This window comes from Stigmatopora nigra, chromosome 20 (genome assembly GCF_051989575.1).
Source record: "Stigmatopora nigra isolate UIUO_SnigA chromosome 20, RoL_Snig_1.1, whole genome shotgun sequence".
Taxonomy (NCBI): Eukaryota; Metazoa; Chordata; class Actinopteri; order Syngnathiformes; family Syngnathidae; genus Stigmatopora; species Stigmatopora nigra.
In genome coordinates this window covers 7,239,121-7,263,966 of record NC_135527.1, presented here as the reverse complement: position 1 = coordinate 7,263,966, position 24,846 = coordinate 7,239,121, and the positions used below count along the sequence as shown (strand labels likewise).

Here is a 24,846-nt window from a genome sequence, read left to right as displayed (position 1 = left end):
ACTGCTCTTCTTACAAAAAATGTTCTAATTCAATGTAAAATGCTGCTCTACTTACAAAAGAAATGTTAATTCAATGTAAAATGCTACTCTACTTACAAAAAATGTGTTAATTCAACGTAAATACTCCTCTACTTACAAAAAAAATCCAAGTTACAACCAATTCATCTCCTAAATAGAGTTACCACCCTATACATAAACAACCATCAAATAAACAACCATTCAATTGAGTATCCTGGACAACCCATCCTATAAAAAGTTTGAAATCCAACTTTTTATGAATCAGATAGCGCTTTCCTTAGTAGGGAAAAAGACCGCATGACATCATCTAAACGGGATGCGTAAACGCTTTCCGCAGTATTAGCTCGCCGCCGCTGAAGAAAACGCATACTTGGCTACCGAAGGCATTTTCTGACTGCTTGTGCTAACTCGCCACAGCCAAAGAAGAAGCATCGCTCCGACTATATAACGAACGGCGGGTTGTAGGGGGCTGCTGAACGCATTAGAGGGAGGGCTGCGCCCCGTGGCAAGGCGCCAGCTCATTACATTCCGACGCGGCCGGGGTTTAGCCCGCTTCTTACATTTTTTCTATTTACTCAAATATCCGACTGGTTGGAGAACACGAACAAGTGACGAATGATGGGATGTTGCTGGTGAAAAAACTCCTAGGCTAATTATGAGGTAGTCTACATTCATCTTGGCAGTGAGGTCAATACTAATTAATAAAATAGTCCTCTAAGGTTGGGCGGGGTAGTTTTTAAACGGACATTAACTTACCTGTAGAAGTAGGAGCAACCTCGGACTGTGTTATGTGTGAAATGCTCCTGACTTTTCTCGTTGCCAAAGTCCTCCAGGGGATCGGACCACAGCAGGTCGCACATGGGGCCGTAAGCGGGAGGCTCTTTGAATCTGTCTAGCTGCGAAAACGAAAAAACGCTGCATGTCAGTGAATGGGATTCATATTTGTATATTTGTCCAAGCTGTGGGGGAGATTTGGTTGCAAATGTACAGATTGGTTTGAGATACCAAATTTGCCGCACTATAAACTGCAACTAAAGGACTTTTATATTGCCAAAAGTGCGCCTTATACTATATGGATCATCATTGGTTAATCATTGTATGGAATTCCTGTTAACACAGCTCCATCTAGTCGATGTATAACACAATTACTGTTACTACTACTACAGCTCCCTCTATTGTATGCATAACACAACCCAACACTACTACTACTATGACTACTACTACTAAAGCTTCAAGTATATGACAACTCTGAGTACAACTACCACCACAGCTAAATCTAGTGGATTTACAATACAATCCCCAACTACTACAACTACTACAACTACTACTACAGCTCCATCTAATGTATGCATGGCACATCCCAACACTACTACTCCCACTACTACTACTCCAACTCCTACAACTACTACTCCTACTACCACTACCACTACTACTCCTACTGCAACTACTACTCCTACTACAACTACTACTCCTACTACAACTACTACAACTCCTACTCATACTCCTCCTACTCCTCCTACTACTACTAAAGCTTCATCTAGTGGATTTACAATACAATCCCCTACTACTACAACGACTACTACTACAGCTCCATCTAATGTAAGCATAGCACAACCCAACACTACTACTACAACTACTACTACAGCTCCATTTAATGTAAGCATAGCACAACCCAACACTACTACTACTAAATCTTCATCTAGTGAATGCATAAAACAACACCTAGTACTACCACCACCGCAACTAAATCTAACATATTTACAATCCAATCCCCTACTACTACCTACCGTAGTGAAACTTTTATTTTCACGTTACATAGACTACAATAAGGGCTAATTCTCATCTGATAGCCACTAAGACCAGCAAATATATCACAAACCCGTCCACTTTTGTGGCAAATCGACGTTCACCGTGGCATCTAGCACACGGATATGAATAAAAAAAGCTCTAATTATGACATATTGCAGCACAGCGGACACTTGAATACAGTTTGAATCTATGACGCACAATCCCTTGATTAGACACTCGCAATCCTTTTGGAATGATTGAATTATCTAGAGCTTCAACATCCAGGTCGGTTTTTAATTCTGGGGGATTGCTTTCAGAGAGTCTTACTTTCCCTGAAGCGAGCAAGTACATCCGCGAACCGTCACGACACAAGCAGACGAGTAAAAAAAAAAAAAAGAGCGCCACATACTTTCCTGATGTCGTCAAGATTCGTGATTTCGGGAGAAAGTCCTCCATGTACGCAGAGAAACTGCTGGTTCATAAGTGCAGCCAATGGAAGGCAATCAAAGGCGTCCATACACGCGTCGTATACCCTTTCCGAATACTTAATTCTACCTGGAATTAAAAAAAAGCAAAAAAAACACACCTGTCAAACCAGCCTATAGGATAAAATATGGCAAAAAACAACAAAAAGCTACTTACATTCCTGCTTAAATGTGAAATACTCTGTTAAATGTCTACATTCGTGGTTTCCGCGCAGCAAAAAAAGGGTTTTGGGGTAGAGGATCTTTAAGGCCCACAAGTACAGCACACACTGTAGACACAAAGAAAAACCACAGGCGCTTAAAACGCAAAGCATCATGGTCCGAGAAGCCATTACGCCATGTTTAATTTATTCAATTTTAATGTGGGAAGTGGTGAACCTGTTGAGTGCGAGCATTTAAAAACCACACTAACGATAATGACCATAAATCTTATTGTTTTTATTCTATTAAACTGCTTTCTAGTATTCCCAATTGTAGATTAGCATCATATGGTCAGGTTTCTTTTGGCATGGCTGTCTATATATGTGTGTGTGTGTGTTTTTTTTTTAGTGTTGGTCCAATCAGATTCTAGCCTTGTGTTGCCATGGCGATACATTCTGCCTAGAGCTTTCAGGAACATTGGCGTTTCAACTCGATATAGTATTTGTGATTGTTTCTTCAACCATGTTTGTTAAAGTGGTGGCCCGGGGGCTAAATCTGGCCCACAGCATCATTTTTTTTGTGGTCCGGGAAATTAAATCATGAGTGCTGACTTTCTGTTTTAGGATTAAATTAAAATGGAGTATAGATGTATATTAAATTTCCTGATTTTCCTCCTTTTAAATCAATAACTGTCATTTTTTAACCCATTTTTCCTGTGTTTTTAGTTCAAAAATCATTTTGTAAAATCTAAAAATATATTTAAAAAAAGCTAAAATAAACATTGTTTTAGATCTATAAAAAACTGAATATTCAGGGATTTTAATACAGTTATTTTAATCCATTTATTTAAAAAAAATATCTAAAAATTATATCTAAAATGGTCCGGCCCACATGAAATCAAGTTGACGTTAACCCGAGTTTGACACCCTTCCCCTAAACACATTTTAATTCAAAATGATGTACCATCTAAACTGATGGAACAACCCCCAAAAAACCCAATAAAAGTACTCACTTCAATGCTGAAGTAGCCTCTATCGACGTAGTCACCCAGAAAAAGGTAGCGCGTAGATGCTGGTGAGCCTCCCACCTCAAAGAGTTTCATCAGGTCAAAAAACTGCCCGTGGATGTCGCCACACACTGCAAAATGCACACCCAAACAAAAACAGTTTTTATTCGGGTAAAGCTAACTCTTAGAATCAGTTTTAGTATGAATACAACGTTTTAAAAGTCCAAAATATTGCATAGACCCCATAAAAACACAAGGGATTACCATATTCTGAGTATTTTTGTACCGTCCCGAAAACTAAAGACCTCGCCGGATTTAATATGAACATATTTTGCCAAAAAAACGGATATTCCATCACGGAGAGATAGTCGTTGGGTATAGTTTGTCCGGCTCGATTCATCCCGGTGGCGGTAAACAAGTAGGTTTAGCGAATTGGGCCAAACGCCACGAGACGGGAAGCGCAAATCATTCAATGCGGATTACTCTCCCGTAACCTTTGTGACCTCGCACTCCATTACACCCTGAAGAGGGGGCGGAGTGGGTGTCAAAGGCCCAGGCTGGGATTTGCGCCAGCTGCCATCGCTCGTGTGCTACTGCGATTAAAGATCCGACGCTCAATTTAGCGGAATCTGTCAAGGTTGGCGTTAGATGTCTGGGTAACAACCCTTTGATTATGGACTCAATCGTATATATATGTGCATATTTTAGTTTTTTTGAGTGATAAACAGGGCCACATTGACTTTAAAAATTTGACAGATGGGCGGGGTCAGTAGAAGATGCGATACATATAAAAAAGTACAGTACATAAAGTACAGTACATATGAAACATACAGAAAAAAATGACTAAAGTATTAACATACTCATCATTAAAGTAAAAAGTATGAAGTAAAGTAAGTAAAGGAATGTATTAAGAAATATTAAAATGTATACGATACATTTAAAAAAGTGCATCCGTTAACAGTACATATGAAACATACAGAAAAAAATGACTAAAGTATTAACATACTCATCATTAAACTAAAAAGTATAAAGTACAAAGTCAAGTAAGTAAAGGAAGGTATTAAGAAATATTAAATTGTATATGATTCATATAAAAAAGTGCATCCGTTAACAGTACATATGAAACATAAACAGAAAAAAAGGACTAAAGTATTAACATACTCATCACTCATCATTAAAGTAAAAAGTATAAAGTAGAAAGTAAAGTAAGTAAAGGAATGTATTAAAAAATATTAAAATGTCGTTTAAAAAAGATAGAGGGGCTGTAAAACACATAAAAAAAACTAATAAAAGTGGACAGAGCTACTGTCACTGGCTTCCACGTGATGGCGCCATCTTGGGGAAGAAAAAACATTATTTGGACAACGTCGGCGGGCCGGATCAAAAGGCCTCGTGGGCCGAATGTGGCCCGCACGCCGTAGTTTGCCCATTTCTGATCTAGAGAATATCCTCCAATAACATTCTTTGTCCAAAATCAACCTTTCTTGCAAAGCGCCATGTTGGATCAAAAGGCTAATGAAGCAGCTAACAAGTACAATGAAATGTGTTAGCGTATTCGACGTCTGTTTTGGCTTTCAGCTGCTTTACGGTGCGCGTCTATCGAATAAAAGGCAACCAATTACAGCCAGCCCTAGGACAATGCTGGAGAGCAATTACGTCTCGTTACAAGTCTCATGAGACGGCAAAGACAATCCGCTCTCCTGGAGTGAGTCGTAAACTTCCCCGTTACTATTTGTCTTTCATTATACGCACGCGTTGACGCCATTTCAACACGTACGCCGCACGCTTTCGAAAATTGTCCTCGGGAAGCTTTTACGGTCAAGTCGGCGTCACGCCGGGCCATTTGAAATCATTTGTTTTTATTTTTTTTACTGGCCGGCTGGACAAGGTAAGTGTGTCAGAATGGCGTCAACGGGAAGTGGCTAAATATGGCCTTCTCGTAGAAACACAATGGGGAAGTGCTTTTCTTTCTATGCCACTCCAATTGTAAAAGAGTGGAGAATTTCCATGGAAAGATGGCAAAAGTTGTTACAATACTTGGTTTTAGTAGGAGTAGTAGTATTAGCTGAGGTAGTAGTATAGGTAGTAGTTTATGTAGTAGCAGTAGAAGTAATAAGAGCAGTAGAATAGTAGAAGTGGTAGTGGTTGTAGTAGTATTAGTAGTAGAAATAGAAGTAGAAGTAGTAAGAGCAGTAGAAGTAGTAAGAGCAGTAGGAGTAGTAAGAGCAGTAGAAGTAGTAAGAGCAGTAGAAGTAGTAAGAGCAGTAGAAGTAGAAAGAGCAGTAGAAGTAGAAAGAGCAGTAGAAGTAGTAATAGAATAGTAGAAGTATTAGTTGTAGTAGTAGTAGTGGAAATAGAAGTAGTTGTAGTAGTAGTAGTGGAAATAGAAGTAGAAGTAGTAGAAGTAGAAGTAGTAAGAGCAGTAAAAGTAGTCACAGAAGTAGTATATTAAGTATAGTATAGTAATAGAACAGAAGAAGTAGTATATTATGTATAGTATAGTATAGTATAGTAATAGAACAGAAGTAGTATATTATGTATAGTATAGTATAGTATAGTATAGTATAGTAATAGAACAGAAGAAGTAGTATATTAAGTATAGTATAGTAATAGAACAGAAGAAGTAGTATATTAAGTATAGTATAGTAATAGAACAGAAGAAGTAGTATATTAAGTATAGTATAGTAATAGAACCGAAGTAGTAGTAGTAGTAGTGGAAGTAGAAGTAGATGTAGTAGCAGTAGAAGTAGATATAGTAGCAGTAGAAGTAGAGGTAGTAGCAGAAGAAGTAGTAAAAACAGTAGATGTAGTAGCAGTAGAAGTAGTAAGAACAGTAGATGTAGTAGCAGTAGAAGTAGTAAAAACAGTAGATGTAGTAGCAGTAGAAGTAGTCATAGAGGTAGTAATAGAAAAGTAGTAGTAGAAGTAGATGTAGATGGTCAATGATGAACCAATATTGATCCATATATAAGGCAGACTGTCAGCTTTTGAGGAAATTGTTGTTCCTTCCAGTGCGGAAATTGCATTAATTGCAAAAGCATTAAGAATAACCATTGAGGTCTAAAACCAAGGGACGATGCGGGCAGGCAAGAAAGAGCATTTCTATTCAAACAAGGCAAAATCATTTGCAGGTGATTCATGGTGGTTGGTGTTGTGAAGGATGCTTATCGCTATGGAAACGCCAGAGTAATTGAGTCTTGTCATTGAGAAACGCAAGCGATCGAAGGGAGGCTGGAATGGCGGCGGTGGCGGTGGCTCTTTTTTCGAGACGCAATCTGTCCGTCATTGGGCTTCAGTCCACCTACGTCCGTGCCCGCCCCCTCCTTGTCGTGGCAAACGCGAGGCGAGAAGCGAGCCCACATCAGAAGAACAGGTGGGAGTAAATTAGCCGCAGCGAGAAACAATTCGTTCTGACCACAGCTTGCTTGTTGCGCTAAAAGCGAGTCAGCCAGCTACCCGAGAAGCGCCACATCGGCCAGCCCGCGGCTACCGCGAGTGGGCGGGCGTTACACAATGTGGCTTCAGAACCTACACAGGCCACTCCAAGGCCGGGTGGGCTCATTGAGTGGCCCGGATTGGGCTCCGATTTAGCCGGGAAAACAACAATAACATCATCAACAACAACAACAAGGCGCTGAGGTTCATCTAGGCTAGGGGTGGGCAAACTTTTGGGTCCCGGGGGCGGGGGGCACATTGACTTTAAAAATTTGACAGATGGGCCGGGTCAGCAGAAGATAGGATACATATAAAAAAGTGCATCCGTTAACAGTACATATGAAATATAAAGGGAGAAAAGGACTAAAGTATTAACATACTGATCATTCATCATTTAAGTAAAAAGTATAAAGTACAAAGACAAGTAAAGGAATGTATTAAGAAATATTAAAATGTAGAAGATACATATAAAAAAGTGCATCCGTTAACAGTACATATGAAATATAAAGGGGAAAAAAGGACTAAAGTATTAACATACTGATCACTCATCATTTAAGTAAAATGTATAAAGTACAAAGTCAAGTAAGTAAAGAAATGTATTAAGAAATATTAAAATGTAGAAGATACATATAAAAAAGTACATCCGTTAACAGTATATATGAAATATAAAGGGAAAAAAGGACTAAAGTATTAACATACTGATCACTCATTTATTAAAGGGAAAATTATAAAGTACAAAGTCAAGTAAGTAAAGGAATGTATTAAGAAATATTAAAATGTAGAAGATACATATAAAAAAGTGCATCCGTTAACAGTATATATGAAATATAAAGGGAAGAAAAGGACTAAAGTATTAACATACTCATCACTCATCATTAAAGTAAAAAGTATAAAGTACAGAGTAAAGTAAGTAAAGGAATGTATTAAGAAATATTAAAATATCAAGTAATATTCAACAATAATAAGAGTGGACAGAGCTACTGCCACTGGCTTACGTGTAACGGCGCCATCTTGGGGGAAAATAATAATAATTAAAAAATACTTGGGCGGGCCGGATTGAAAGGCCTAGAGGGCCGGAGTTGGCCCGCAGGCCGTAGTTTGCCCGTCCCTGGTATAGATGTATATTACATTTCCTTATTTTCCCTCTATTAAATCAATATTTGTCATTTTTTTAATCATTTTTTCTGTCTTTTGAGTTAAAAAATCATTTTAGTAAAATCTAAAAATATATATATAAAAAAAACATCAAATAAACATTGTTTTAGATCTATAAAAAATGGAATATTCATAGCTTTTAATCCAATTCTTTTAACCAATTTATTAAAAAATATATCTAAATATTATATCTAAATAAATCGAAAATAATGCCTATGTCTGATCTTGGCTCAAGCAATTATTTTCATGGGTCAGCCGGCGAAAAAATAAGATAAAATGCGTGGGATGTAAAAATAAGAAAACACTTGATAGTTAAAGGGAATGACAGGCGCCCCCTTGATTTGTCACGGCCGAGCAAAGCTCTGAAAAATGCCTGGCGCCGCAAGTGAAAATAAAGCCATCTCGCAGGCGCGCGTGACTTGATTCCAGCAGTTCATTTCTTACTCCGAGGTGGCTATAAAACTGGCACGTAAAAGTGTGGGGAATAAAATATTGAACATTTACACAGGCAGTAAAGTGGGAATAAAGATGTCTCCACCAAAGTACAAATCAGAGCATGTTTTAATGATAAAAAAGCTACGATAAAAGCAACTTGTATTCAAAAATAAAGTCTGTCTACCTGTTTTAGCATTCCACCCCCCAAAAAATATGGTAAATTGTTCAAAATCTTTGCAAATTCTACACAAAAAACTCCCCAAAAATTCAATTTAGTTAAACTGAACCCAATAATAAGCAACTCAAAAGATATTGACATTAATACCAAGCTAATTAGCAGCAACAACTACTATAATATATATTTTTTTTATCCATTTTCCAATTAAAAATTCATGAGTGACGGCACTGTTTGTAAAAAAAAAACATGTTGCCTGGTGATTTGGCTTCAAAAAAATTATGTTTATGTGAAATTAATTGTCATAGTAGCGGCCATCTGGTGGCAAGTGTGTACCGCCACGCCATGTTTTGCCACACGAAATATTTACGTCGGCCTTGAGTGATCCAGAGCGAATGAGTACTTTGTGGCAAGTCATGAAATATTCGTTGCGTTTCCCATTTTGTTGCGTCCCAACTCGGTTCTTACATAAGAGACACTGTCACTTCGTTTTTGTCTTCTTCAAACTCTACAGAGCACTGAAATCGTGCTATTAATTTCCCAGAATTTTCTACTTGCTTCCTCGTTAACAACCTGGCTGCCATTGCCGTATTTTCTCGCATATAAGCCGCCTCTACGTATAAACTGTACCCTTAAAATGGCCTCAAAATCATTGAATATAACAATTTCTCTCATATAAGCCACCCCACATAAAAGCAGTCCCCTAAAATGGCCTCAAAATCATTGAATTTGACAATTTCTCTCATATAAGCCGCCCCACATAAAAGTCATACCCTTAAAATGGCTTTAAAATCATGGAATTTGACAATTTCTTGCATATAAGACCCCCCACGTATTAGCTGTACCCTTAAAAACATTGAATTTGACAATTTCTCGCATATAAGCCACCCCCACATATAAGCCATACCCTTAAAACCGTTGAATTTGACAATTTCTCGCATATAAGCCCCCCCCCCCCACGTACAAGCTGTACCCTTAAAACCGTTGAATTTGACAATTTCTCGCATATAAGTCGCCCCAACGTATAAGCCACACCCTTAAAATCATTGAATTTGACAATTTCTCGCATATAAGCCCCCCCACCTATAAACCTTCCCCTTAAAATAGCCTTAAAATCATTAAATTTGCCAATTTCTCGCATATAAACCACCCCGTTCCACAATTTTCACATCTATATTGATAAAACGTTAACATATACATTTCTATTCATTTTAGAACCATTTCAGGTTGTTTTTGTTGCCAGATTGAACTTACCATTGCAAATTCATCATGCATTTTAAGTAGAATTCAACATTGAGGTTCTCACTAACCTGTTACCGGGGCTTCGATATCCAGCAAGTTTTTCTCCGAGCGAAGTATGGCGGCCCCTTCTCCGATGAGCCTCAACGCCACCGACTCCTCCACGCGGCCCTCCTTGGTCAGATGGGCCTTCAGCACATCAACTTTAGGCTTTCCCTCGCCATCGAACACCTCTTTAGCCGTCAATCGATGACTGGGTGGGAACGGAACGGCTATGGAAGGGGAAATCCAAATGTTATTACCAATTCCTTCGCCAAACACAGCGTAACGTTTTGACAAAATCGTTCGGCGCCTTGGTTTTAAAAGGCCAAGACATTTGTCCCTTCATTTAAAAATAAGACCTCACTTTATGCAGGCTTTGCACATTGAACAGGTGTGACACTTCAAGCCAAGCGAGTATGCTAACATCCATCGTTCCTGAAGGTGACATCAGCGGTAACCAGACCTTTACTTTGGCGTGCCAAGTCAAACGATATTCGGGGTCCCAACGGACCCATTTTTAAATCTATTTAGCAGCTGCCTGCTACGACATACAAAGTATATAAATTCGTCTAACATTTTTTTTGGCTGCCCAGGTGCGTATCGTCACCTGAAACTGGATTTTTTGACCTAATTTGTCAACCTAATGCCGCATTTTTGCCAGAAAATGAACACATTTGAAATATTTTGCAAAGTAGAGTCCAAGAATGAGTCTTGAAACTATTTCCTTGTTGCTAAAAACATGTTCCTACATTTTTTTGGCTGCCCAGGTGCGTATCATCACCTGAAACTGCATTTTTTGACCTAATTTTTTAACCTAATGGCACATTTTTGCCAGAAGATGAACAAATTTGACATATTTTGCAAAGTAGAGTCCTAAAATGAGCCTTGAAAGTATTTCCTTATTGTTAAAAACATGTTCCTACAGTTGAGCTATAGCCCAAAGCCGCAAAAAAAGCCATTTATTGACGCAATAATACAATTTTCTGGCTTAAATCTGATACATTTAAACGGAAATGTGTTTACCACTACACCCAAAGCAACAAAGCGGCCCTTTCAGTTTCGGCCATTTTTTTTTTTTTTGGAAAACCTCGAACGGGCCACTAAGGTGACATAACTCTTAAAATATATAAAAAATACAAATAGTAACACACAACTTTCCCCTTGTGGAAGTTTCAACAACCTGCTATTAACACTTCTGCCAAATCATAAAATTAAACTCTACCTTATAACATATTGTAAACACTGTTGCTAGCATTGGATTAAAAAAAAAACAGCAAAAAACAGAATATTCTGGCCTTTCTTCACTGATTTAATGTATCAATTAAGTACTATGACTATTAGGCGCACTTAAAAGTCTTAATTTTCTACAAAATAGACATGCGACTTATACTCCAGTGCGCTTTATCTATGTGTCGTGTCATTCATTGACAGTGCGCCTTTTAATGTGGTGCGCCTTATAGTCGTAAAAATATGGTATTAGGAAATAGTAAATAGCAAATTATGATTCCCTACATTAGTGTTGTGTACTAATACTGTGTAAAATACCATAAATGGGTAAAACAAGATTGTTTTATTCTGAAAAATGTATTTTTCGGCGTGCGCAATTTGAAATAAAGTAAAAAATACGGGAAAAACGTATAAGTTGACTGGTCTGAGATACACATTAATGCCATATTATTCCATATTTAAAAACAGATTATCTCAATGGAAATAGTGTTTTTTTTAATTCTAATAATGCAAAACTTTGGGGAAACCACCAGAATGTGAAAAATTCTGTTCAGAAATCAAGATACAGACGCAAAATTTCATCTTTTATCTTAATTCATGCCACAAAATCAAACACCTGGTCTTAGAATAGCAATCTATTTTGATATAATGTCAGAGGCATTTCTATCCAACACTCATCTACCTTCAAACTGCGATAATAAGATATCCCGCAGCTCTTGATTGGGTAGAAAATAGTTCAATCAAATGGGTAAAAAAGCGCTTGTACATGCAAAAAAACAAGCATGACTACAATGTATGTTTAACGCGGTGGTGTATGTGTTAGAAATTGGAACAAATACTGCAATTTTCTCCGTAAATTTGACACAAAATGTCTGCTTTGGTGAGAAATCGAAGCACTGTCAGATTCTATTGACCCCTCAATTCTATAAAAAACAGAAACCCGGGACTAATTGGAGTTTTGCTGGTCATTTGAGCAAAACCCGCTTCCAAATTGAAGACCCTCGCACTTCATTAGAACGACCCGGAGTCAATGTCATAATCAATGACGTTCATAAGCGCCTATCGGCAGTGACGCTAACGTTTCTTGACCGCCGCTGTGAACGTGCTAGCGCTTTCCACGGCGTCAACAAGCAGGTGAGGAGATATGACATGAAAGCCAGTAAAGAGGGTTGCCAAGGAAACAGCCGTCAAAGTCTTAATCTTTTATCCATCAAAAGCTTGTTATGCCACGCAACAAAGTGGTCCGCGGATGAAAAATGGCCGCCGGGGGGTTTTCAAATCTAGGCAACGGGATTCTGTATTGCTTCAATTCGGGTAAGGTTACGATTATGAACCAGATTGATTGAGAACGTCTCTAATTGGGGGTTTGCCGACTAAGACGGGGACAAACTTGACATCCGTGGCGAGGCTTAACGGGAAGTAGGTGGAGGATGACGGTGGTGGGAGGGGCTTGGTGGTGAGTGCGTGAGGGAAGTCCCCGTGGTAGTGGATTCCGGCCGGAAAATGGTTGCGCGGCGAGCCGTCAGTGTGGCGGCAGATCAATGACATAGTTAGAGGCCACTAGGGACCCCTATCGCAGCTGCCATATACGACAGCGGGGGGCGGCGGGGTGGGGGGGGGGGTGTATGGCTGAGTGATTCGTCAATGAAAGCAAACTCGGAAAAAAAGGGAACAGGAAGACTAATGATGGTGCACCATAAAATAGAAGAGAGGGAAAGATCGTTGAGGTCTTTATGCAGAGAGTGTTGGGCAATTCAGGATATTCAGATTTGGGATGCAAGTGTGGACTATATGAGTCGATCTAGTTTTTAAAAAAATTATTCATCATGAATTTATTTTTGAATAGCGTTGGTATGCATGCATAACATGTGCAGGAGTAGTAGTGGTAGTGGTGGTGGTGGTAATAGTGTAGTGGAAGTAGTAGTGGTGGTAGTGGAAGTAGTTCTAGTGGTGGGAGTCATTGAAGTAGGAGTATTAGTCAAAGCAGTCATAGTAGTAGAAGTAGGAGTCGTAGTGGTGGTAGTAGTAGAAGTAGGAGTCGTAGGAGTAGTAGTCATAGCTGTCGTAGTAGTAGAAATAGGAGTTGTAGTGGTGGTAGTAGTAAAAGTAGGAGTCGTAGTGGTGGTAGTCGTAAAAGTAGGAGTCGTAGTGGTATTAGTAGTGGTGGTAGTAGTATATTCATAGTAGTCATAGCAGTTATAGTAGTAAAAGTAGGAGTAGTAGTCATAGCAGTTATAGTAGTAGAAGTAGTAGTAGTAGCCATAGCATTAATAGTAGTAGAAGTAGAAGTAGGAGTTGTAGTTGTAGTAGTAGTAGTCATAGGAGTGGTAGTAGTAGTAGTCATAGGAGTGGTAGTAGTAGTAGTCACAGTGGTGGTAGTAGTAGAAGTTGGAGTAGTAGTCACAGCACTCGTAGTAGTTGAAGTTGGAGTAGTAGTCATAGCACTCGTAGTAGTAGAAGTGGGAGTCATAGTGGTAGTAGTCCCTGGCACGTATTTTCGAATAATATTGTTTTGCATGCATAAAATGAACAGTAGTGGTTGTAGTCGTCATAGTAGTGGTAGTAGTACTGGTAAGGTCAGGCGTCACTAGTCGGGTGGTTACATAAATGCGTTCCCTTACAATAAGGAGTCAAACGTGCTGACTGCTGAGCTACAAAATGAGTTTCAAATGTACTATAAAATATTGACAGTACCCGAAGAAGATGTTCCCCGCTGGCTTTGCCTGACTGAGGTCTGCACCCGCCCCCACCTTCCACAATGCCGTGACACGGGATTAGCTTTCATTAGAGACGGAGCTGTAATCAGCTTTGGAGCGTAGCCACAACGGAACAATGAAGGAGGTAGAAAAGACTACCATAATCTACAGTATTCCGGTACAAGAAACCCTGCAGCGCTTTAAAAGCAAGATCACTTGCTTCCCCTTCAAAAAAAAACTGTTTTGGGAACAAACATTACCCCGAGAAACCCTAGCCATGACCAGACTACGACAACGGCCTGCAGGGCCTTCTAAAAAAAATGATTGGCAGCAGAAGAATTTGGCCCAGTTTGTTCAATCGAATTTCTATTTAGCGTAGCGCTTTTAACTCATCCTCAAGCTAATGGCCGCTTCCGCTGGAAAAAAAATGCGAGATAATGAAACCCAGTGGGGGATGAAGTCCATTTCCTATGGTTAAAAACCTATCATAAAAAAAAATAAACTGGTTTAAGGGGAATATCCACAAGGATTACCGTATTTTCACGACTATAAGGCGCACCGCATTATAAGGCGCACCCTCAATGAATGACATTTTTCCATATATAAGGCGCACTGTATTATAAGGCGCACTGTATTATAAGGCGCACTGTATTATAAGGCGCACTGTATTATAAGGTGCACTGTATTATAAGGCGCACTTCTATTATAAGGCGCACTGTATTATAAGGCGCACTGTATTATAAGGCGCACTGTATTATAAGGCGCACTGTATTATAAGGCGCACTGTATTATAAGGCGCACTGTATTATAAGGCGCACTGTATTATAAGGCGCACTGTATTATAAGGCGCACTGTATTATAAGGCGCACTGTATTATAAGGCGCACTGTATTATAAGGCGCACTGTATTATAAGGCGCAGTGTCTATTTTGGAGAAAATTTAAGACTTTTAAGTGCGCCTTATAGTCGTGAAAATACAGTAATTGCTATTGACTTCCAGGTATGAAGTACTCACTACACAGTCACCTCAAGAGCCAGCCATTGTTGATGTTTTGGATTTTTTTGTGTAAAATCTTGCAATGGGGGAGGAGCTATATGATGGAAGATGTTGTAAACTAAGATGGCATTTACATATTTAACAGTATTGTTTCAATTCAGGCGTTTGTATTTTTTTTAATATCCGACAGTGGTGTTTTTTCGTTTTTTGGTTTTCAGTTTTTTCCATATATAAGGCGCACTGAATTATAAGGCGCACTATCTATTTTGGAGAAAATGTAAGACTTTTAAGTGCGCCTTATAGTCATGAAAATACAGTAGATGTTTGTTTATTTCTTTGTTTTTTGCAAAACTGGACCAAAACGATTATTATGGCTGCGAGGGACGGCTTTAAACTGGATTTGTGGGTCTGTTTGTATTCCCATTGGGTTAAAGACAGGCTTTTTTTTTTAACATACACAGACCACCTTTGTGAACCGGCCCGCCACTCTCCATCAAGTTGTCAACTGGTGCTTGTAGTGGGAGGGACTGACCACACAATTCTATTGCCAACATATGTTCCTCTACTAACCCTGGAGAGCCCTACCCACTAGTAGTACTTGTTGTTTGAGTGACACACTGACAGACATAGGGATGAAAGGGGGCGGGACAGAAGTTAAACACCATTTTTTTTTTTTAAATGACACTTGCTTGTCCTTAATAAAAAAAAATTAAATAGCTCTCGCTCCAACTATCACGCTGGTGTGTTAATTGGGGCAAGCCTTCCTGAGGATACAGAAATAGCACCCTCAGATATGTGAGGAGGCATCCCACTAAGACAGATTGGGGCAAACTACGGTCCGGGGGCCACATCCGGCCCGCCAATGTTGTCCAAATAATGTATTTTTATAGTGGTAGTAGCTCTGTTCACTCTTATTTGTTTTTTGTGTTTTATAGCCCTTCTATCTTTTTTAAATGATATTTTAATATTTCTTAATACATTCCTTTACCTACTTTACGTTGTACTTTATACTTTTTACTTTAATGATAAGTGATGAGTGTTAATATTCTAGTCCTTTTTTTCTGTTTGTTTCATATGTACTCTTAACGGATGCACTTTTTTATATGTATCGTATACATTTTAATATTTCTTAATACATTCCTTTACTTACTTGACTTTGTACTTTATACTTTTTACTTTAATGATAAGTGATGAATATGTTAATACTTTAGTCTTTTTTTCTCTTTACGTTTCATATGTACTGTTAACGTATGCACTTTTTTATATGTATCGTATCTTGTGCTAACCCTGTCAAATTTTTCAAGTCAATGCGGCATAGTCCTACACCAATCCAAGTAACAAAACCAGTTCTGGACCCAAAAAAAATCGTAAACAGAAGTACCACTGTATAACAAAAAAAAAACTATTTTGTCTTGTAGCATGCAGTACAGTCTGCAGTTGACTTTTATCCCTGGCGTAGTGACAGTGGTATTTCAGAGGACAGGTGGCGAGGCAATGGGATGGCGCAGCCTGCCTCTTGCCAAGACAACAAGAGACCTGAAAAAAAAATCCTCAGTCCCTTACCAAGGCTTCCTGGTCACCCTACGCCTACTTCATGTATCAAGGCCGTGGTTGCGTAGGCATGGCAGCTTCTCCCTCTTATGCCAGGAATACCCAAGAGCCAAAAAACCGAAGCAATGGTCTCTCTCAACGTCAGAGAACTGGCACACTTCGTCTCGCCATTACTAGCTCCCCAGTGGCGTAGCGTAGAGTAGAAGCTTGGACGGAGCCCCCGAAGTAGCCACGATTAAGCAAGCCTAGAGACTAAATAGGACCGTAGAGTAAATCATCCTTTTCTGCCGCCAGCCTGACCTCCACACTGCAGAGAGAAGTACTTTCCAAATTCACTAGTATTATGCGCAAGGCACCATCTGTGCAGGCTTTACCGGCAGCCGCCAGATTAAAGGTAGTTAGCGTCACACTCGCGAAAAAAAATCCATACTTTAGGGTACAAAAACAGCCACTTCCTAGACGTGGTTTTCGTTACTGTTTGCTAACTTCAGTCTGCAGAAGGTAACCCAATTTGTGGAATTCCTGTGTGGATCCAGGTTTTATAGCTAGGTCTACAATGTCTTCGTCACAGGACGTTTGGTCACTGGTCTTTTGGTCGCAGGTCAAATGTACTTGGATATTAAACAGTACTTAGATATTAAACAGTACTTAGATATTAAACAGTACTTATATATTGAACAGTACTTGGATATTAAACAGTAGTTAGATATTAAAGAGTACTTGGATATTAAACAGTACTTGGATATTAAACAGTACTTGGATATTAAACAGTACTTGGATATTAAACACTACTTAGATATTAAACACTACTTAGATATTAAACACTACTTAGATATTAAACAGTACTTAGATATTAAACAGTACTTAGATATTAAACAGTCCTTAGATATTAAACAGTACTAAGATATTAAACAGTATTTATATATTAAACAGTACTTAGATATTAAACAGTACTTAGATATTGAACAGTACTTAGATATTGAACAGTAGTTAGATATTAAACAGTTCTTATATATTAAACAGTACCTGGATATTAAACAGTAGTTAGATATTAAACAGTAGTTAGATATTAAACAGTAGTTAGATATTTAACAGCACTTGGATATAAAACAGCACTTAGATATTAAACAGTATATTTAGATATTAAACAGTATACTTAGATATTAAACCGTACCTAGATATTAAATAGTACTTAGATATTAAACAGTACTTAGATATTAAACAGTACTTAAATATTAAACTCTCTCTCTCTTAGATATTAAACCGCTGACCAAAAAGGACTAAAAGACTGGTGACCAAAAGACCGGCTACCAAAAGACCATTGACCAAACGTCCGGTCACAGTTTTTGGTGCTCGGATGTCCAGACCAGGTCTCGGAATTACCTGCCTTAGCTAGGTCTACAATGTCTCTGTGTCTTATATCTGTCTTGCTACTGCAACCAAGAAATTTCCCAAATAAGGGATGAAATAAAGTTTTAATCCAAATCTAAAAAAGAACAGAACATATGGTGGCTGGCCTAATATTTACTGTGTCACAACACATTTTATTTATTTTCCACAGGAGCAAATACATTGGAATACAAGTGGGCCTTTATATATACGCCATCTGTTTGGGCTCAAAAAAAAAGGACAGACTATGAAACAAACAGAAACATGCAGATTATTTCATGGACTGCCTTCCCTTTAAAAATTAAAGATCAAAACTCCAAATTTTACTGGTCACGCTTAGCCAGGCAAAATTTCGGATGGAAAATTTGAGGAATGGCAGAAGACGGCTGGATTTTTCCTTCGTGCTGCCTTCAAAAAATCACTTCGTTACACTATTTAGGGGGCGGGGCGTTCTGATTTGTACTCCACTTTAGCCCATTGCATTCCTCCTTAGGGATCGTGTTACATTCTATACAGGGACACCAACCCAAAGCATCATGGGTATTTTGTCTTGACGACATAGAGGGGGTTACATACAAGTATTGCAAAGGTGCAAAAAATGCCAACTACCGGCCCTTTAAGGCTTAGATAGGATTTATGTACACTACTTTGGTTAAGATAAACAGCAATTTGCATGTTGTTTTGGGTTAGTTTTTTTTAGACAGGCATATTTTGGGCTACTATATGGTTCTAAAGATCAGTTTTAATAGTTTTGAATGAGAAATGAAGGTAAAATAAGGGTTGAAGATTGGAAACCTTTGCGGAAATTCTCTGGAGAGAGGGTGTTCCCCGCCTTCCTACCCCTCCGCCATGGTGTAAAAGTGCATTGTGGGAATTAAAGTATAGCTTGGCGCAATGCAATGACTCCCCCAGTGAAGATGACGAATCAATGGGAGCCATGGGACAATAACAACAACAACAACACAAAGCTTGCTTGTGATTGGGCTACTGCAAAGTTTGTTTTGAGTGGGCTGGAATGGCTACCTTATTTTTTTTTTGCAGTTTTTTGAATATTATCGTGTATTATAGTCTTGAGCATGTCCAAAAACCATACAGCGACGAATAATAAGATGTATACGGTCATTTTTTTGGACTATAAGCCATTTTTTTTCATATTTTGCGATTAATACTCAACTGACCTTGTTTTGTTGTTTTTTTATGTCTATATTTAGCCAAAAACTGTCTATTTTTTACATTAACAAGTGCGTATTTGGTCTGATGTTCCTTTTTTTGCTAATAATATTGGCTCTTGGTTTTTGATTCATTTTTAAAAACTGACCAATGCAAATTTATAAATTTGCCAGCAAATTCTACCTTAATTCATAATTAACTTAAACTTTAAAACCCAAAACATGTTGATATTTAAACGTTAAAAACCACGAAATAGATCTGAACAACCGTATTATCCGAACTATAAGTCAAAACTGTTTTTCATGTTAATTTTATGCTATAATTACAAGTTAGCAAGTTAATATAAACCAAATAATTGAATTAAGTACATTTTTTACCAAAATTGAAGGCATTAGAAGTGAAAACAACCCCAAAAAAAATGGCTCCCGGATCATACGGGAATAAGAAGCGAATGCCAACCAATGTAAATAAACCTTGAGGCCGCCACTCACCTCCAGCTGTATTTGTATAGCTGGAGTTTCTCTTAAATCCACACAACGAGCTTGCTACGCTAACGACACCTGAAAGATAGCAAAGCTTCTCCCTTAGGGTTGTGTTTTTTTAAACAGCTGGTGAAGTTGAACGGGTCACAACAACACTACGAAACATAAATACTAAAAAAAAAACATCTGTAATTAGGGCTCTTCCTCAATTAGCCACATTTTACTCATTTGCCTAATGGCCGCCGGATATAAAGTAAAAAAAACGGCAGCCTCGTCTAAATTCCATCAAAGCTCTTGATGCCATTAGCAGATTAAAAACAAAACGAGTCAAACTCGAAATGGGAATACTACCGCTACTTTTACAGTAGATATACTTCATTTAACACCCTAAAACTACAACATATTTCACCGTAGAGTTACTTTATAGGTTTGAATGCCAAAAAAAATGCATGTAAGGGCTTGCCTAGTTGGAATTAAACTAAAGTATGTTTTTTTCTAGATGATAATAAGTACGGCATGTGCGCGCCTTGTTACATAAAGCGTCGAGGTGTGGCATGTGTTTGATTAAAATGTGAAATGAATACTCTGAAATGGTTTCGGTTTTGTTATTTGGCTTCAATTCGGGAAAATAAAAAAGCCTGAAGTCTGACATACTGACCCAATTCCATTATAGGAAATGTGTTATGCACCAATGGAGGCTAATCTACGTACGCTGTGGGACAAGTGATGTTAATTTATATCATAGGACGAGCTGGTGAGTCGTCAAAAAGATATCTGGGAAGTCTTCCAGCACCCCCCGTGATTCTAATGACTAACACGACGTATCGGCGTCAGGCGATTCCCTGAGTGGAGTTAATGCATGGCTGGAAATAGTGCAAATCTGCTTGGGTGAGGCTAACTATGCTACAATTAGCCTTACCCGAATTATTTCCGATACATCTTTGTCTAAATGTTTTCTGGTGGTGACGCACAAAAAGGTCTTGTGGCAATAGACTTTTTCTAAATTAAAATCAGGCAAAATGGTGCTCATTAAATGTTGTCCTTCGTTAAGTTGGTGCTGCTCCTTCCCATTCATTTGATAGTGTGAATTAGCAGGAGTAATGCACAGAGTCAGATTACAAACTCTGGTTAGAGCTGCCTTTATCCTCCTATATGGAGCTTAATCTGAGCAAATCCATCGCTTTGCCGTGCCCTAAATCCACAACAGAGCCTAATTCCTTCTTAATCTAATGAGTGGGAAAGGTTGGTGGAGGATCCACCTTCACAAACTGTGAAAACGGGAAGAGTAGACCAATAGGATCTACATTGGAATCAATGTCTGTGGAAATGACTCATTCGGTTTTTGCATCAAATTAAGCATTTCCGACTCATTTATTTCCAAATTAATGACTTCAATCAATCATTTTATGTTCGTACTTTAATAATATTTCACAGGGATACGTAAGTATATATCCAAAACAACTAGGCTATGCATTCCTTGAAGCTAATATCACTAAGAGTCTATGTACATACTTATACAAAATACACGATTGTACTACACCGTATTTTCTCGCATATAAGCCGCATTTGAAAATGAGAAAAAATTATGACTGAATCAAGGGTGCGGCTTATATGCGCAGAACACTTACAGCATTGCTATACTCTTTTTTTACCAGTAGATGTCAGCAAAAACATGTATTATTTGTGGTTATTTCCTGTTTTGCAGTAAGAAAGCAGCCATTACTGTTTGAATTATTCACTTTTTTATGACATTAACTCTAAAAAATTGCTTTTGATTGATGCCTTATCTCAGAAATACTACGTGTGATGATTTTTTTAAAGATTTTCCCTGAAATTTGTATACTTATATGCAAGAAATTGTAAAAATTCAACGATTTTAAGGCCATTTTAAGGGTGCGGCTTATACGCAGATGCGGCTTATATGCGAGAAAATACCTTAATAAATATTGCATCTTTTTAAGATAGTACAGGTGCCACTAAATGAGATATTTATATCCGTCAGTCATGTTTGGTTCCCAAAAAAGATGATTTTAGGAATGCTATTTTCTACAGGTTTGATGTCTATATAATAATAGAATCTGATATACTATAAATAAACGTTTGATATATCTTTTAAGCAAAATAAGAGCCAATCCAGACCTACGAAAAGTACTAGACACACAAGTCGAAGTATACTCTAAGGATTCGGATCAAATAAGTGGCTCTTGTTCACGTTCTGGGCTAAAAATGACTCCAGCTGGTTGCTAGTTTACACTTGCGAACACGCGTGACCGCGCACGCGCCAGGTGGCCTCTCGGCAAAAGTCAAATTGTCGCATGCGATCCATCTCCATTCACGGTTGACGGGAAAGACGCCACCCCCGCCGGGGCCTGGGAAGTCTGGCGCCTTCACAGAAAAATATCGTCACTCGGACATGCCAACTTTACGCTAGGTAAAATTCTTGACCTGAGATAATATGCCTGCACCAAAAACAAGGGTCGGAGTATTTTAGATATAATATTTAGATTTTTTTTGTTTATAAATGGATTAAAATAACTGGATTAAAAGCCCTGAATATTCATTTTTTTATAGATCTAAAACAATGTTTATTTGAGCTTTTTTTAAATATATTTTTCGATTTTTTTTAATGATTTTTTAATTAAAAACGCCAAAAAAATGGATTAAAAAATGACAATTATTAATTTAAAAGGGGGAAAATCAAGAAATTTAATATACATCTATACATTTTAATTTGATCATAAAATAAAAAGTCGGCACTCATATTTAACTTCCCCGGGCCACAAAAAATGATGCGGCGGGCCAGATTTGGCCCCCGGGCCGCCACTTTGACACCTATGCCCTAGATTGAGAACCTGGACAAATAGGTCGGAAACTGTAAAAAGCATCTCATTAGATTTTTAGTCATGATTTTTGTGCCTATGGACAAATATTAATAATAATTATAATAATAATAATTGGATAAGTAGTTGGACCCAAAACTTGAAACTGGCACTGGCCAAACAAGTGACTTCACACTTTTTTAGCCTGGAGGACATTTTTAAAGCTGCTTTGTACACAACACACAAAGCCGTTGTGTTGTCAAAACACACACTGGTGGTGCCGGAGCTTCACTGATATTACATATAATACATTTGATAAGAATAAGGATGTATTACAGGCGGAAGTTCTCTGGACTAAAACATCCTGAAAATATTGTTCAATCTCTTCAAAAAGCCATACTTGTCATATCTATTTTTAATTAGACTTCAAGTTGTGAGAGGCGGTCTGGGGCCATCTTTTGAAAAATTCAAGACGGGAAAAAAAAATGAAAAAGCAACGGAGACATGATGCATCTGTCTTTTAACACAGAATTTTGGCCGCTTTTGCATTTTAAAAGATGAATTCAAAGCTTCTTTGATCATCTGGAGATGCTTTCCTTCCTTGTCTGTAGTCACTTTGTACTGAAATACAATTATACGTTTAAATATGACTTAATATTGCAACTTGATTGAGATTTTCGCTAATTTCTGACGGTAAAATTCTAAAAAAATGCTAATTTTTGGGTCTCCAAGAAGAAATAATTGGGAAATGGGACCACTAAACCGCAAAAATTATAATCCCTGTGATATTTTAATATTTCTTAATACATTCCTTTACTTACTTTACTGTGTACTTTATACTTTTCACTTTAATGATGAGTATGTTAATACTTTAGTCCTTTCTTTCTGTTTATGTTTCATATGTACTGTTAACGGATGCACTTTTTTATGTGTATCATATCTTCTGCTGACTCGGCCCATTTGTCAAATTTTTAAAGTCAATATGGCCCCCTGGCCCAAAAGTTTGCCCACCCCTGGTTTAATATCGAAGTACTCTTTAATATCTCAGTACATTTGACCGGGGACCAAAAGACCGGGGACCAAACGTCCGGTCACGATAATCCCATATGTTGGATCGATCTCAAGTTTTTGGAATGGTGCATCATGAGAAAAGGAATTATACTTTGCAAAAAATCATCAGGAATTGCCTCAAAAACGGCATCTCAATACGACACAAATAAGCGCTTGGCCATTACCATGGCAACCAACAGGTTCCCCATCGAGTGCATGTATTGTGGGATTTTTAAGGGGGCGGAGACTAAGAGAAATATGCTCTAAATTGCACAAAAAATGCATTTTAATACAACTCTAAATGACTTAAATGTATTTTAGCTTACCTAGAGTGTGTATATACAATATATGCAATATTTTTTTAAATAAAAATAATAACTGTAGGAAAAAAGGGGCGGGGTTTAAGAGAAAAAAACTCGCATGCAACTGGCTGCGATTTTTGGGGGATTGCAAAAGTGGAATGTCAGACGCCAGTCGACAGGAATAGTGGGGGGGGGGGATATATTTTTTTTGCAAGTAACGATGGGGCTTTAAAAAAATCCCTGGTTCAAAAAAATAACGTTTTTTTTATGGTTTACATGCAAAATTTTGCTATTTAAACACCCTTATTCAATGCAACATTTGTGCACAATGTGTCATACGTGCGCACGGGATGCAATGGTGGATGGTGGGGGGCGTTTGAGGGATGTGGGGGGCTATATTATGCCTTATATGAAGCTTATTCGGGTTTATTTGGAGGAGTAAGGCTTACTTCCTCGTACGGATCTGCTGTCAAAGATCGGAAACACCCCTTCTGCGATCGGACTGCGAATTTGGGGGGTGGATGGGTATCCAAAAAAAATAAAAAATCAAGAAAAACAAATCTGTAAAAGCTAGATTTACTTACATTTTACCACCCGGTCCGTCGTCGATAACTTAGGCTCGTCATTCGGCTTGTTTTCGGACATTTCCAGTGTGGGAGAATATTGAGCTCGAGCAGAGAAAGTAGGCGGAAAAGGCGTCGCTCTCGCCGGATAACTCTCTCTTGACGGATCGGGATTGGGATCGGGTTCAGGGGGAAGGGGGGGAAGAAAGCAAAAAAAGAGAGAGAGAGAAAAAGAGAGAGAGAGAGAGAAAGCCGGGGGTTGCAGTCGCTCCTGTCAGCGGCCAAAAATATAGCGACGACGTTGACGGGTTTACGGTTTCACCGCTCCGGCTTGCGAGGTCTGATTTACTCCGCTTGCAGTTGCCTTGAACGCAACACGGAGAGAGCGACAGAGAGAGGAGAGAGAGTATGAGAGAGTGTGTGTGTGTGTGTATGTGAGAGAGAGAGAGCAAACTGCTGTGCTGATTATGAACGTCTCCCATTGGTCCATAGCTTTAAGTGCCACGCCCATTTTATGCTTTTTACACAAGAGTATACTCAATAGAGTTCAATTCTGGGGAAGTTCAAGCTCTAAAGTGGTATTTGTTGTCAAATTTTGTCATGTTATTAAGTCACTGGGTGCCATTGACGCCATGTTTATTAGTATATAAGTGACAGTATAGATATTTGTTTATTTAGGTGT

At 38.4% G+C, this 24,846-nt stretch overlaps 1 protein-coding gene across 3 annotated transcripts in view; it reads right to left on the bottom strand.

Moving 5' to 3' along the window:
* Positions 1–24,568, bottom strand: part of LOC144213495 (protein phosphatase 3 catalytic subunit alpha) — a 41,435-nt gene extending 16,867 nt beyond the window's left edge. For all 3 annotated transcript variants that reach the window (XM_077741989.1, XM_077741991.1, XM_077741992.1), the window contains exons 1-6: positions 24,186–24,568; positions 9,949–10,149; positions 3,445–3,569; positions 2,449–2,560; positions 2,216–2,361; positions 775–914 (exon numbers count right to left, since the gene is read on the bottom strand). In XM_077741989.1, coding sequence (XP_077598115.1) covers positions 775–914; positions 2,216–2,361; positions 2,449–2,560; positions 3,445–3,569; positions 9,949–10,149; positions 24,186–24,246 — 785 coding nt within the window. In that variant the 5' untranslated portion in view covers positions 24,247–24,568. The remainder of the gene's footprint in view (positions 1–774; positions 915–2,215; positions 2,362–2,448; positions 2,561–3,444; positions 3,570–9,948; positions 10,150–24,185) is intronic.
* Between the last annotated feature and the right edge of the window lie 278 nt (positions 24,569–24,846).